Source organism: Ictalurus furcatus, chromosome 13 (assembly GCF_023375685.1).
Source record: "Ictalurus furcatus strain D&B chromosome 13, Billie_1.0, whole genome shotgun sequence".
Lineage (NCBI taxonomy): Eukaryota > Metazoa > Chordata > Actinopteri > Siluriformes > Ictaluridae > Ictalurus > Ictalurus furcatus.
In genome coordinates this window covers 27865463-27880824 of record NC_071267.1, presented here as the reverse complement: position 1 = coordinate 27880824, position 15362 = coordinate 27865463, and the positions used below count along the sequence as shown (strand labels likewise).

At 38.2% G+C, this 15362-nt stretch overlaps 1 protein-coding gene across 3 annotated transcripts; it reads right to left on the bottom strand.

Moving 5' to 3' along the window:
• Positions 1-2029: 2029 nt before the first annotated feature.
• On the bottom strand, positions 2030-13735 carry LOC128617446 (legumain). Of its 3 annotated transcripts, XM_053640570.1 has the most exons (14): positions 12672-13732; positions 11952-12042; positions 11670-11767; positions 8939-9020; positions 8755-8840; positions 7625-7700; positions 6909-6971; positions 6356-6419; positions 6136-6254; positions 5943-6047; positions 5423-5632; positions 3785-3940; positions 2709-2776; positions 2030-2588 (listed from the first exon to the last, which is right to left on the bottom strand). In XM_053640570.1, exons 2-14 carry the CDS (start codon positions 12024-12026, stop codon positions 2543-2545), a joined length of 1248 nt encoding a protein of 415 aa, XP_053496545.1. In that variant the 5' UTR covers positions 12027-12042; positions 12672-13732; the 3' UTR covers positions 2030-2542. The 3 variants fall into 3 exon arrangements, with proteins under 3 accessions (XP_053496545.1, XP_053496543.1, XP_053496544.1); XM_053640568.1 differs by lacking the exons at positions 2030-2588; positions 2709-2776 and having other exon boundaries at positions 3203-3940; positions 12672-13735; XM_053640569.1 differs by lacking the exons at positions 2030-2588; positions 2709-2776; positions 12672-13732 and having other exon boundaries at positions 3203-3940; positions 11952-12130.
• Between the last annotated feature and the right edge of the window lie 1627 nt (positions 13736-15362).

Here is a 15362-nt window from a genome sequence, read left to right as displayed (position 1 = left end):
GACGTGCATCCCTGGTGCCAACTGGATTATTTGCTGTCTTGCTTGACTGCTAATAAACGTACTTAATCTGAATCCAGTCTTCATGAGTTTTATTTATCTTAAGTGTAAGATAGATCTTTTAATGAATTTTATAGTTTGAATTTGTGAGCTCGCAGGGCCAATGTAGGTTGGAGAAGCAAATTATCCTACACCATCCATGAGAAAATTGTATGCATTCAAGTGGCAACTTTTTGTATCCTGGTATGAGGAACGTCAGTTAGACCCAGTAAACTGTGCAATAGCTACAGTCCTGGAGTTCTTACAGGAACATTTCTCAGTAAGTTTGGCTCCTTCTACAACTAGGGTCTACATGGCCACCATTTAGGCCAGCCATGCCCCTATTGATGGAGCCTCTGTGGGGCAACATCCACTAACATCGAGGTTCATGTGTGGTGTCAGACAGCTGAGGCCCATCTACAGACCACGCGTACCTTCCTGGTACCTTTCTGTGGTCCTGGAAGGTCTGTCAGGTGCCCCATTTGAGCCCTTAGAGTCACCATCCAGAGAAGCTTTTGAGGTAAAGGTAGCTCTTTTGTGGCCCTGACATCTCACAAGCGAGTAGGAGATCTGCAACCTCTCTCTATTGCCCCTACCTGCCTTGACTACCTGGACTAGTCAAGACTTTCCTATGTCCCAGGCTGGATTATATTATTAAAGTGTCTACGTCTGCTGCCCATTGCATGGTAAAATATTGCATGGTAAAACAACAACATGCATTTTTGTTTAACTCCATTCACTCTGTGTCTATGTAAAAATGCATCCTCTGTTGGAGTCTGGAACAAAGATTCTCAACATGGGCCCTCCAGCTGAGTGCATTGTCAATATGTACACCAAGATATTTATAAAAGCAAACCTGACTAATGGGTACGTTGTTGATGACTACAGGCCTGGGATCACCTATGGCCTTCGGGTTATACACCATCTCCTTAGTCTTGGTTACATTTAAAACAAGAAAATTGCCGTCACACCACTGAACAAAATTCTCAATTTCTGTATGATCAGCTACTGAACTTCTATCCTTGTGCATAAAGCCAAGGATAGCTGTATCATCTGGAAATTTAATAATGTAATTCTCAGGGTGGAGTTTAGTACAATCATTAGTGTAGAGTGTAAAAAGGACTGGACAGTTAACACAGCCCTGAGGAGCACCAGTGCTGATCGGCCTGGACTCTGAGAGAGCATTGCTTACTCTAACCTTTTGAGTATGGTTTGTTAAAAAGGAAAAATACCAATTGAGTCTAAAAGAGACTAAGATTCATATGTTTCAGTTTCTGAATGAGCATGCGAGACCGCAGAGTGTTAAAAGCTGAACTGAAATTGACAAATAAAATGTGTGTGTAAGCCTTAGGCTCTTCAAGGTGTTTACTGACCAGATCTGTAAAACTGTTAAAAGCAAAAAATAGCTGACACCTAGATGAACACTTTACAGTTGGTTATATGACTGTAAGTCATTCCCTTCAAATGCTATTGAAGTTAGAAACATGTATAACAATGTCGTATGTAACTTTAGAGACGGTCCCTTAATTAATTTGTGCATATCTGCGAATACCGAACGTCCAACGTCAAGCCAACTTTATTCCAGTCCGCTAGGTTCATCTTCTCTTGTGGCGTGTCTGCACAATCCCACCACTGGGGGCGGACCAGAGCAACATGTTACAATAGTATCGGCAATCCATCGCTCTTCCTGTGAGACCCGGATGTGAAGACTTGAATTTTAAGACCTGAATTTTTGCAGCCTGAATTTGTGAGGCTGAAACAGAATGTGTTGAAATATTACCTGACGAATAATGAAGATGGTATATTAACAACTGAATATTTTGGAACTGTATTTCAGGAAGGTGAATATGTGTGTATCGAATTTTGAATGCTGGATTTTTGTTTTCAGTCAAAATATACAAACCCAATGAATTGCAGAGGAAATTAATTCAAGCATTGATATTGCTGTGTTTTATTTTCAATTTGTGTCAAATTGGGCAGAAAAATTCAAGTATTTTTATTGCAATATGTTTTTATTCAATTTGTGTAATTCAACATGCCATTTTTCCTTGAGGACATCTGGCACTATTATACTTCCATACACATGAAGAGACATTACTAACCCAGCTTACAAATCTGCCTAGTGAGTAAAACCTGCTGTTGAGAATTATATAATTACGGAAAATTATTCAAATTATTCACATCAGACATAAAATCTGTTTGGCAAAATGTGCCTCATGGAAGAAATGCAATAAAAAAAAATATAAAAAAATCCTCTGTACACATTTTACTTTAGAAATATATTGATTTAACAAATAAAAACAACAACTTTTTTTTTTGCTTACAGTAAATCTGTTATTTATAATTTAAACATGATTATTCATTGCACATGCAGCAGGATGATTCTTGGTTATTCAGCATCAAAAAATGCTGAATTCCGATCAGACATTTTCTGAAAGCTGTCCTTAGAGTACTGAAAGAAGAAAAAGCGTAAAAGAAAATGACTGTGACGTCGTGTGTGATTTCTTCAGAAAGCAATCTCAAAGCTCACGTGAGTAATGGCCTCAGTGATGCTGATGGAAACAAAGAAATGAGAAAATTTGAAATGAAATACTTCTTTTTTTTAAAAGACTGGACGTGGTAAATTCCAGATTACGGTAAAAAATACTGAAAAACTGAATCTCGTCACATACCTCTGAACCTGCAATCCACGTTCACACAGATTCACTAAAACCTGTATGTGTGAAGGAGTGACAACAAACTGCAGAGAGAGAGAGAGAGAGAGAGAGAGAGAGAGAGAGAGAGAGAGAGAGATGGAAATTAATACAGCGTCATTCTTTAATAAATAAATAAATAAATAAAAACCTGCAATTGTTAGTAAATTGCTGTTTTATAAGAGAATCAACACAGTTGGTAAGAGTGAGGAAAGGCCATGCTTTTGATGAACCACACAATCAAGCAATGTTAGCATAAAGCTAAGGAATCTACATGTGATGATATGTTACTTGGTACTTTTATCATCTATATCTAAATAAGGAAGTAAAGCAATGCCCTTAATTAATAAAACACCCCAAATCATCACTTTAAAGTGATATCATGACTGTCCTAACACTAATCAAACTCCACTTAGCACTGTTGGTTTAGCACTGAGCTTCGTGTACATGGGAGGGAACAGAAAGGGGACTATAAAGAGGAGTAAAAATAACATTCCACTATTGTTGAACTCCACCTGTTTAACCCTTAGAGACCTAACCTGACCAATGTTGACTGAATTCACATGAGATCCAGTACAACGATTTGACTAATCTTGACTAATGCACCTACCAAATTGCTGTTTTACAGTATTTTCACTGACCTTTACATTCTTAATCCATTACACTACACAAGTCATGTTATATTTACTGGGGGCGCAGGGTGGTGTAGCACGTTCACCGCACACCGCCAGGGTTGGGGGTTCGATTCCCACTGCTCTGTGTGTGCGGACTTTGCATGTTCTCCCCGTGCTGCGGGGGTTTCCTCCGGGTACTCCGGTTTCCTCCCCCAGTCCAAAGACATGCATGGTAGGCTGATTGGCGTGTCTAAAGTGTCCGTAGTGTATGAATGGGTGTGTGAGTGTGTGTGTGTGTGATTGTGCCCTGTGATGGATTGGCACCCTGTCCAGGGTGTACCCCGCCTTGTGCCCCATGCTCCCTGGGATAGTCTCCAGGTTCCCTGTGACCCTGAAAAGGATAAGTGGTATAGAAGATGGATGGATGGATGGAGTACATACCGGCTCCTCTTCCCAGTTGAAGAGATTTTTCCTGAAATGCTCAGCCACGAGTTTGAGTTCGTACGTCCGAGTCACCTCACGCTTTTCAGTCAGAGCTTGTGAAGCGTTTGTGCGCTCAGCAATCTTCTGCAGCGCTTCATCCACTGTCTTCCTCTTCTACAAATGTAATCACAATATACAAATTTAACATATAATATATGAATCTAAAATTACTAAAAATAAACATGCCTTTTTGTATGTGGTAATATGTAATTCATTACTGAATAATATTTCTGACATGATGGCTATTTTCCCTCATGCAATAACAGAATAACCTGTATGTACTGTAGCAGGTGGGGGCGGGGTTTAGCGTATGACTGGTGGGGTGTGATTTTAAAAGTGTGTAATCGTCGATCTGGTGAAGTTTGCTGTAAGGACATGTTTACGTATCATTTATGGAAGGAGTCACCAGTGTCAGCGCTTTGTAACAGTCAGGGGTAAAGCTGTAACTTTAAGCTTTCCGACATCTTCAGGACAGACGAGTTTACTCTTCTTTGTGGTTTCTCACTCACATGATAAGCTGCATTTTGTTTTTGTTTATACGGTATCTTTTATAACATGACAGGAACTAACTCGTTTAATAGACGTTAAATGTTACTATAAACATTTAAAAGTACACCATCTTGTTCTTTAATAATAATAAAAAATGAATCATTGGTAATCGCTGTAGTGTTAGAGAGGAAGAAAACCCTTGGGGATGTGCTGTTATAGGAAAATAATCATCTTCAGGCTGGTAACAGTAACTCCACTTCATCACACCATTCCGTCACATAAAATATAAAAAAATTCTGTCGTATAAAATATCAAATAAAACAATTCTGTCATATAAAATATAAAAAATTCTGTCGTATAAAATATCAAATAAAACAATTCCGTCATATAAAATATAAAAAATTCTGTCATATTAAATATAAAATATTTAAAAATTCCGTCATATAAAATATCAAATTAAAAAATTGCTTCATATAAATATAAAATAAAAAAAATTCTGTCATATAAAATACTTAAAAAATTCTGTCACAAAATATAAAAAAATTCCATCATACAAAATATAAAATAAAAAAAAAATTCCGTCATATAAAATATAAAATAAAACAATTCCGTCATATAAAATATACAAAAATTCCATCATATAAAATACAAAAAAATTCCTTCATATAAAATATAAAAAAACCCCCTTCATATAAAATATTAAAAAGTTCCATTATTTAAAATAAAAATAAAAAAATTCCGTCATATAAAAATTTTATCCAGATTTCCATAAAGCTGCTTTGTGACTATGTCCAATGTTAAAGCTCTATATCGGGGTGTCCAGTCTTATCCGGAAAGTTCCGGTGTGGTGCAGGTTTTCATTCCAACCGAGCAGAAGCCACACCTGAGTCTACTGAAAGCCCAGAACAGCTGATTAAACAGGTGGAATCAGGTGTGGCTCCTGCTTGGATGGAGTGAAAAGCTGCACCACACCGGCCCTTTCCGGATAAGATTAGACTCCCCTGCTCTATACAAATAAAACTGAATAAAATTAAATGAACTATTTCACTATCACAGCAACACAGTAGGACTGTAAATAACGCAGTGCAGTGGAAGTGGCGTACTCACTCTTTTAAGCGCATCATACTGTCTTTCCAGGGCCTGTCTCTTTTCCGGGTCCTGTTCATTTTTAATCCTGTATTCTTGGATTAGCAGTGGAACTTCTGTAGCGTCTACCACATCAGACACTCGGAAGTTCGTAGGCTGGCCTGGCCACGCTCCCCTCACAGAGTCGGGTGATTCGCCAAGAAATTCACTCAGCATTACTTTACATATGTTCTAAATAATGTAGAGAAAGAGAGAATGAAATAGACATTTTTAAACCGACACACTGTACGCATTTAAACGCTGCTGTTGAATAATATTTTCGGTTGATCATACAACCTTCGCAACGGTAAATCATTTGTTTCGCTGTAGAACAAAACCTGTAATGAATTTGTATTTGTGTTCCATTGTTTAAAAATGATCTATCCTGGAAAGGATTTCAATTCTTTTTAAAGGTAATGCTTCATTTTATTCACTAACTGGCCGTCACCCATCATGATATGACGAGGGCTTTGAAATGCTTTATTTATTTTATTTAACATACCATGTCGCCATAGTTACATGGCGTCTGAGGTTTTCTCGCAGCCTCGGTGACTTTTTTCTTCAGGTAGTCGAACTGATCTCCAAATGACGTCGTGTTAAGTTTCACCTTCAGAATGAAGAGAACAGGAAAAAAGAAATAAATATGTATATTTTCATATATTTCCATGTGTGTATTCATCATATATAACACTAACTGTCTTGGTGTGATGTAGCCAGACAGCGGTGAAGACATCTGAAAGCCAAGCATTTATTTTCTTATCCTTAAAACAAGCATAGCTATTTTCATCAGGCCTGCACGCTGCAACTCCATACACTGAAAGAACATGTTAAAGGACTTTTAGACATACAGTATGAGAATAACGTAGCTAAACCTAGCATAACTACGGCTTTTCGGTCAATTGAAATTGTACTAACCGTTGCGGTCCTTCAGCTCCTCCAGCATTGATCCAGAATGACACGCTTCCAAATACAGGACCATCTGCAAACATTGACCAGGATTGACCAAAATTCTGATTGTCAGCTTGGCAAGCACAACAAATCTAAACACAGATACACACTCACTCACCACCCACTTGTTTAGGAACTCCTGTACATCTACTCATTCATGTAATTACATATTTAATCAGCCAATCATGTGGTGGTTGCGCAAGAGCCTTTAGTCAAGAGCTTCAGTTACCGGCACTGGTGGTTAGTAGGAATGAAATAAAACTAGTCGCTGTGAACGAGCTGTTACTATAGAAACGATAACATGTTAGATCGAGCGCATTAATATAAACCTGATTTTTGAAGCTGTGAAGCTGCGCTACTGTCAGAGTTGCTGTTATAGAAAATTAATCAACACCTTCTGACCAATCAGGATCCAGAATTCAAAAGCGCCGTGGTATAACCTGTAATCTATTACCTGTATTAATAGAAAAAAATAGATGATAATATATGTACATAGATGTATTCGAATGTAAATACGTACCTTTGAAAATTTTCTGCTGTTTGACATTGTATGTATTGTCGTAATAAGGTCATGTGCATGAAGCTGTAACAGAAAACAGCTGATTATTACGTTTCATGAGCTCCGTATTATACAGTATGGATCTGAGCATCTAGAGAGTTGTTGCTTCCGGTTCGTTCACACTTCATCTAACTAGTAGGTTCAGCATCGGGAAACCAGTGCTCGGATAAGTGTCCTACACGTCCCCATTGCTACGTTCCCTGCACTGGCCTCCTCTATCTGCCCTACAAGGATCTTCTCTGTCCTGGTAACTTGGTGGTAGAACAAATTTCCCTTGGCTGTCCAAACAGCTGAGTCACTAGCTATCATCAAACAACAGGGTTCTTCAACAAGGGTTTTAGACTGATGGTCCATGACCTAGTGAGCATGATGTGTTTTTGAGCTCTGGATAAGGGCATCTGTCAAATGCCATAACTGTGAATGTAAATGTTATTCTTGAATAACATTCCCTGGTTTTTGAGTGTATTTACAGCCAACACATTAGTGTTAGCGTGAAATGTTTTACTGTTTTACTGAAACTTCACCCTAGCTTGTGTATCTCTCCTGTAAATTCTGAATAGTGCTTAGGTCTGTAGTTATGTTTGAGGTCTGGCTAAATAAAAGGTCTGTATTAAATCCTCATTACAAACATTCAATCTCTAAATACTGTACAGAAAGAGAAAATGTACTAAACTTACTGTGGAATGAGGAAAGCAAAAGACACCATGACCTCCATGGTCTGATAAGTAGATGAAGACAGAATCATTTTCACCACTGAAACAGAACATAATGAAAATAATAAAGGTCACTATATGTCCAAACACATTATATACAGTCAGGTGTATTGTTATTTTTGTTGTCTACCACAGTAGACAGTAGGTTTAGAGTTGATGTCAATGGTGGTGTTTGTATTTGGGATCTGTTGCTGTTAACTCTCAGTACGAAGTCTAAAGAGCCGCCACTGCCAGTGAAGTAAGCCATCATTAGGCTGAAAATTCAAAACAAACCCATCAGAGAAATAGCAAAAACATTTGGTGTGGCCAAAGTTCAATTATTATAAAAAATATTTATTCCATTCCTGAAAAGAAAGAATGCACTGGTGAGCAAAGGAACATCAAAAGGCCCAGAAGACCACAGAAAACAACTGTGGTGGATGACAGAAGAATTCTTTCCTGGTGAAGAAAAATCCCTTCACAAGAGCTGGCCAGATGAAGAACATCCTCCAGGAGGTAGGCGTATCTGTGTCAAAGACTTCACCAGAGTAAATACAGAAGGTTTACCACAATATGTACACCACTGGTAAGCCTCAGAAACAGAAGGAATAGAGTAGAGGTTGCCAAAAACTTCTTTTTAATAAAAATCCTGTACAATTCTGGAACATCCTATGGAGAGAAAGATCAACTTGTACCAGAACGATGTGAGTAGAAGAGTACGGAGAACGTAAGGAACTGGTCATACCGCCCGGTCGTGTGGTCTGATTGCTGACAGGAGCATCCGAAGGAAGTTAAAGCGAAGGTAACAGAATTTCATCACTTAGGATGAAATTTCCTAACTTAAGAACCTGGAGCAAATCTGCCAGGAAGAACAGGTGAAAATCCCAAACACTGTGCAAAACTGATAGGAACTTACCCAAACTCACTTAAATCTGCAGCAGGTGGTTCTAACAAGTACTCATCTGAAGGGGTTGAGTACTCAGTTTTCTTTTTTCTCAGTTTAAAAAGATGTGGGAAAATAATGAATTTTGACTTTTTAAAATTTAAGTTAAGCTCACGTCTGAAACAATCTGAACAATATATAATAATGAAAGTGACCTGATAGAGGTAAATACCTTTGTATGACTTTTTTTCCTCCTGTTTTCTTGACAGCCTCCGAATCTCCACGCAGTACAGCCAGGAAGTTCTCAGCTGATACCTCCTGATAATGGACAATTTCAAATGGTAGATTCCACAATGGCAAAAAAACCAACCTCAAATAAGTATCAGAACACTTCATTGCTGTGTGTTACACATTACCTTTCCAGTGTAGTCCTTTGGAACCCCAGTATAAACATTTGGGCCATCTGGTTCATTAATGATTTTACCTTTAAAAGGGTTCCTGCAGAAAAATATCATATTTTTACTTATGAATACTTATTCATCATATAATTATATAACTGTTGGCACAGTGATGCGGTGGGTAGCACTGCCACCTCACATGGTGGATTAATGGTTAGTGCGTTTGCCTCACACCTCCAGGGTCGGGGGTTTGATTCCCGCCATCGCCCTGTGTGCGCGGAGTTTGTATGTTCTCCCCGTACTTCAGGGGTTCCCTCCGGGTTCTCCCCTCCATTCCAAAGACATGTATTGTAGGCTGATTTTGTATATCCATAGTGTGTGAATGTGTGTGATGGTGCCCTGTGATGGATTGGCACCCTGTCCAGCATGTCCCCCACCTTGTGCCCCATACCCCCTGGACTCAAATGTTAAAAGTAGAGGGCTATATTATTCTGTGCTGCGACTCTGCAGCTCGTGCTGAACGGAGCAGACGCTTTCGGTTTATAATTGTGGTGTCAGGTGAAGGTTCTCCAGCTGAACTAAATGGTTTTTATTTATATAAAAAAGCAAAACGACAGTAGGGGCGGTGCCGTGTGGGGAACGGTAATCGGTGTATGGCCGAACAGAACTCCGTGTAACACTGAATATCACTCGCTGTAAACATGTGATGTCTTTTCTGCAACTATCTCTCATATTAGCTCTCCTTTTCCCCCATGTTGATAAGGACGCTGTCCCTTTCACCGCCTCCTTCTTCAGTTTTTCTCTAATTTCTTTACGGCATCGTGCCTTTACTGACTATATAACATACATATAATATTACAGGCTTACGTGCATGTCTGGAGCTGTAATGAACTCGAGTAGCTAGTACTTACAACACATTCCTCTCAATCAGTTTGAAAACTAGCGGCGATAAGCGTATAAAATGCTGCTAATATTACGAGAAGCTTCGCAGAAGAGCTCGTGGTCTCAGCGTACCCGTCTGGGTCATGACAACGAGACTATCTGACGGCAGACTCGAGTCGGACAAATAAATAGGAACGTCCTCCGACTCTCTTGTGATTAATTTGCTCCTGTTTTGTGCACGCGCTTGTGTTCATTTGAATTCAAACGCTTTTTATGTAATATAATTGTTCATGAATTAATGTCGAGAGGGGCGCTTTTAAATCGTTTAGAAAAAGGGCAGGGGCTCGATCCCCCAGAGCGCCCCCTTCTGCACGTCCCTGCACCCTCCTTCAATTTTATGGTTTTTATTCATCAGGGCCTAAATTACAACTGTGTGGTCCTCACCAACTTCTATAAACAAACAAATAAACTTAAGTGACAACAAAAAACACAACAATTGTCACGATCTTTCTCAAAAAGTAAACCAATTGCATAAAGTACACCTTATAATTCAGTAACATGTAGAACCACCTTTAGCAACAAGAAATTAAAGTATGTCTGTAGGAGTTTATCAGTCTCTCACAGAAACATTGGAGACATTTTGGCCCACTCTTCTTTATAGCATTGCTTCAGTTCACTGATATTTAAAATCATTCGTTTATACACAGTTCTCTTAAGATCCCACCACAGCATCTCAATGGGGTTGAGGTCTGGACTTTGACTCGGTGATTCCAACACCTTGATTTTTTTTTTTTCTTTAGCCGTTCGGATTTCCATTTGCTAATGTGCTTGGGATCATTGTCCTGTTGCATGACCTAATTTCAGCCTAGCTTAAGCTGCTGGACAGAGGGTCTCACATATGTCTCAGGAATATTCTGATATAAAGTGGAGTATACATCATTGTCTGAATGACTGCAAGTTTCTCAGGTCCAGTGGTAACAAAACAAGCCCAAATCATTATCCCTCCCCCACCATACTTGACAGTTGTTATGAAGAGTTTGGTTTTGGTTTTTGCCAAACATGGTGCTGTGTATGATGACCAAACATCTCCACCTTGGTCTCATCGATCTAAAGGATATTGTTCCAGAACTTTTCTGGTTTGTTCAGACGCAATTTTGCAAACTTAAGTCACTCTGTGTTCTTTTCCTAGCCACCCTTCCTAAAAGCCATACTTCTTCAGTGCTTTTCTGATTGTGCCTTCATGAACATAAACTTTTAATGTGCTTACAGAGGTCTGTAGGTCCCATGATGTAGCTCTTTGAGGTTATCGTTATAGCTGTGCGTATTAAACTATCTGAACTGGGAAGATTGGCATCTGTCTTGAAGGCTCTCCATTTGTACAAAATTTCTTCTCACTGTAGGATGATGAATTTCAAATGATTTGGAGATGGCCTTCTGGCCCTTCCCAGATTGATGAGGTTGCATCTCTGAGGTCACGACCCATGTCCTTTTCCTTGGCATGATGTAGACACACACCTGAGTGCTCCAGAACTGCCAAAAGTTCTGCTTTTATAGAAGTTGTCACTTCTTGATGGTTAACTAACCTTGTGCATTTGATTAGGAACAGCTGGCTGCTGATTGCTCTCTCAGTGTTCGTGGTAGTAGGACGGTTTCTGAAGGTTGGTTTACTTTTTGGAGAAAAATGACTACACATTTTTATAAAAGTTGGTGAGCACCACCCAACTGTTATTTATGCTCGGATAAATAAAAAGGTAGAATTTAAGAAGGGTGTACTTTCTTTTTTCCCCATGACTGCACATGACCCAACGGAATGACCATGTACTGTATGTGAAAATCTTTACTTCTACTTCTAATCTATAATACTCACTCTTCATTATAAGCGATATCATCATACATCATCACCACAATCTGTTCATCTGGAATCCCGTTCTTGCGCACGACCTGGTAAGCGTGGCACACGTCGGCCTGTAACAGAAACGCTCAGTTTAGCTTCGTACCAAACTTTAAACACAAGATGATTCATTCATTCATTCATTCATCTTCCTCAACGTAGAATGTGCAATGCATGATATTTTTCTAATATTACAAAATATTTTACCGTATTTATTTTGTTTGTAAGCAAACAAGCCTCTCGTTATAATATTCTCACCTGATGTCTGTAGTTTTCCCAACCTTTAGAACCCGCTGCCAGGAGAACCCACTGTTTGTTGTAGCTACTTCCCATATCGACTACAATGTCACTACAAAGCAGAAAATTATTTGATGTCACTGGACCAACAAAACTGAGTATTATAAATAAAATGAAATAAATCAATTGTATTTATTGCACTTCACCGCTGCTAAATTCTGCATCGTGATTGGACACGTCACAGGTTTAATCAATGCGCTTGTTCTAATTCGTTATCGTTTCTATAGCAACAGCTCATTCACAGGGACTGACAGTCCCTGCGAACAGGGAACGACTGTCTGTAGCTGCTATAGCGCAAGTGAGAACAGGAACTCACTCGTTTCACAAGCACTAAATGTAACTATAAACAGATAAAAAGTGTAAAAATGACGTGCAATGTATTAATAAATGAAAAATTATAATTGTTGGCAAATTGTTGTGATGTTAAATGAATACTCTTGAGGACACGCTGTTATGGAAAAATAATCAACTTCATGGTAGTAACAGTCACTCCGCTTATCACGTAATCTTATTACTTACACAATACACTGTAAATGGTTTAGTTGGAACAATTGACCAGTCTAAAACTTAAATGTTTATCTTTTTTAATTACAGCATTCTGTTATTAAAAGATTATCTGGGGTTTTTCTCTTGAATTGGATTATTAGTGCTGCATAAAAGTAGAAATGTCTTGATTCTTACCTTGATTTTCTCTCCTATGGCTGTTTCAATTCAGTGTCAGTGTGAGCGAGTGTCCTGAAGGGGTGTGTTGGGGTATTTATACCCAGTGGGGTGGGGTTTTTATAACCAATAAACTTTCACTTTTTATTTTATATCCTGAGTCATCAAGTTATTTACAGGAAAACAGAAATAGGGGGTTTCGGATAAATCAGCAGTTTAATATATTTACTAAGATAGAAAATGCAAGCAAGGACACACAGAAACACACACACACACACACACACACACACACACACACACACCCTTTTCCTGTTACCACTGTTTTTACATTTTAGTAATCTGCTATTCATCAAATTCCACCGATTTCCTCATTTGCGTGCTCTGTGCACTTGGACATAATCGGTGTGTAGGAACCTGTGTAATGGCTGATCATGAACACTAGGTGTTAGAGGTGTGTGTCTGAACTGGGACAACGAGAGGCCCTAAAAAAGCGTACTTGGCACTCGAACAGCGCTCGTTATCACGTTTACCGTGTAAATTATTCATCTGTTCATATTTTGGAAAACAGAACCAATTAGATATTAGAGAATATCATGTGCAGGTGATCACTGATCCTGATCACTTCCTCTAATCAGTTTCACTCGTCTCGTTTGTTTCAGCCGTGTCCTGCATATTTTACTCTCATTACTGTACCTCTCACCCCTCAGGAAGATAAATATGCTCGTGTCTGGTGTTGTATATTGCGGACTGCACTTATGCACATGAAGTGAACTGTGTTAGATTTGTATAATGACCTTGTTCGATGTTCTATGACACTACATTTACATTTACAGCATTTGGCAGACGTCCTTATCCAGAGCGACTTACATTTATCTCATTTATACATCTGAGCAGTTGAGGGTTAAGGGCCTTGCTCAAGGGCCCAACAGTGGTAGCTTGTCAGTGCTGGGGCCTGAACTCCTGACCTTCTGATCAGTAACCAAGAGCCTTTAACCACTGAGCCACTGCTGCCCGTGGACTATCACTATAAACTATCACTATAATAATAATAATAATTAGACTATATTATATCCTTTAATTCTGTCTCATCCTGTTTCCTCTGTATTTTGTATTTTGGTAGCGTTTCTGCGGATTTGAGTGAGCTTTTATTATATCTTTAATATATCTGATATTTTATGTACATCGATAATAAAAATACTAGAAAAAATTAATATTTTCGTGTCATTTCACACATTTTATATTCATTCGATATATGTATCCTGTGTGTGTTCATATGCATCGGTATTAAGAGATTCCAACACACTGGGGAGATCCTACATCTGAGTCCTGATGGACATGGTGAATGAAGAGTGATTGGACTTCCTGCTAGGGCTCTAGCACTCCGTCTGTGCTATGATGTAACCATCAGTCTGCCCACCATATAAAGGGGTCTAGTTTGTCTTAAAGTACGGATTTGTTGTAGTGTTTTATTTAAATGTTTTATATTCTTTTAATCACCAGCGTTAATATGAAGAAGAAGAAAAAAGCTTTCACAAAATCTGTTTTTGTGATGCAGATTGGATAACCAGTCTTGTACTGCATATGGTGTTTTTGTTTTCGAAAACTCAGGAGATTGTGCCCTCTGGTGGTCAGGACTGGAACAGCCATACACTGCTGTTGTACGATGTAGTGGATTAACATTTTATTAAAATTAAAGATAAAACAGAGCTCTTACTGTCAGTACCTGTACACGTCAATTTGTAGGTTATTTTAATGAAATATTCTTTGCGTATTATATTCCTTCTTTTATTTTAACTTTAGCTCATTATGCTTTATATATAAATGTTATGCTTTGTATGCAGAGCTTTGAAGCCCAGAGAACATTATTACTGACCAGAGAAAAGTAATTGTGGAACAATAATGAAATAAATATGGAAAATGCATACTTTACAATCATTTGGGGAAAGGTTTATGTATAAAGCAGTCACAGGGCGCCCCTTTGGTTTTAGAAATAGAAATACAGTAGATGTAGAAGATATAGAATTTTTTTTAAATCTAATTATTACAAATATGCTACACATTGTTATCTAAATATAATAATTCAACAAACAAAAACACATTTTTGCCTTTGTTGGTACTTTATCATAGTCTTTGTCAGGCTTTGTGATATGATTTTGGTTGCAATAAAATATTTTATTCAGGATGACTTTTTGTTTTTGTTAGCATCAAAAAAAGTAGGAAATTAAAAATTGTTGTTTTTAAAAAGAGTGATACTGTGACACGTCCTCACCATATCGAAAAAATAAACATTTGTAATTTTTGAAGCAAATACACAGTGCTTAAGAAGAGCTGATTTTTTTTTTTTTAAAGTTTAATAATAGGAACATTTAAAATTAATTTTAAAGAAAGTTTTAAAGAAAGTAATAGAAATTATTAAACCTATTTCTAGACAAATTAACACATTCAAGATTTAAATTTAAATATAGGTAGGCTAGCTGATGCGCCCTGTTATTACTGGGTTTATGTTGTCACCTCATCAATTTCCTCATCTTTCTCAACATTTTCCCTATCTTTGAATTAAAAAAAAAGCTTGGGTCAATACCTAACTGCATTTTCTAAACCGGGCCTCAAAACTTAGAATATCTCCACAGGAATAATGCTTGGTGTTTTGGTAGTGGCAGTAAGAGTATGTGTGTGTGTGTGTGTGTGTGTGTGTGTGTGTGTGTGTGTGTG

What these genes read in the sequence shown, in the direction of transcription:
- LOC128617446 (XM_053640568.1), bottom strand. Translation starts at nt 12,026, where the DNA reads ATGGGAAGTAGCTACAACAAACAGTGGGTTCTCCTGGCAGCGGGTTCT. An exon ending in GGAAAAAAAGTCATACAAAG is followed by an intron (nt 7,701 to 8,754) that starts GTATTTACCTCT and finishes GTTCTGTTTCAG; the next exon opens with TGGTGAAAATGATTCTGTCT. An exon ending in CATGTAACTATGGCGACATG is followed by an intron (nt 5,633 to 5,942) that starts GTATGTTAAATA and finishes TACATTATTTAG; the next exon opens with AACATATGTAAAGTAATGCT.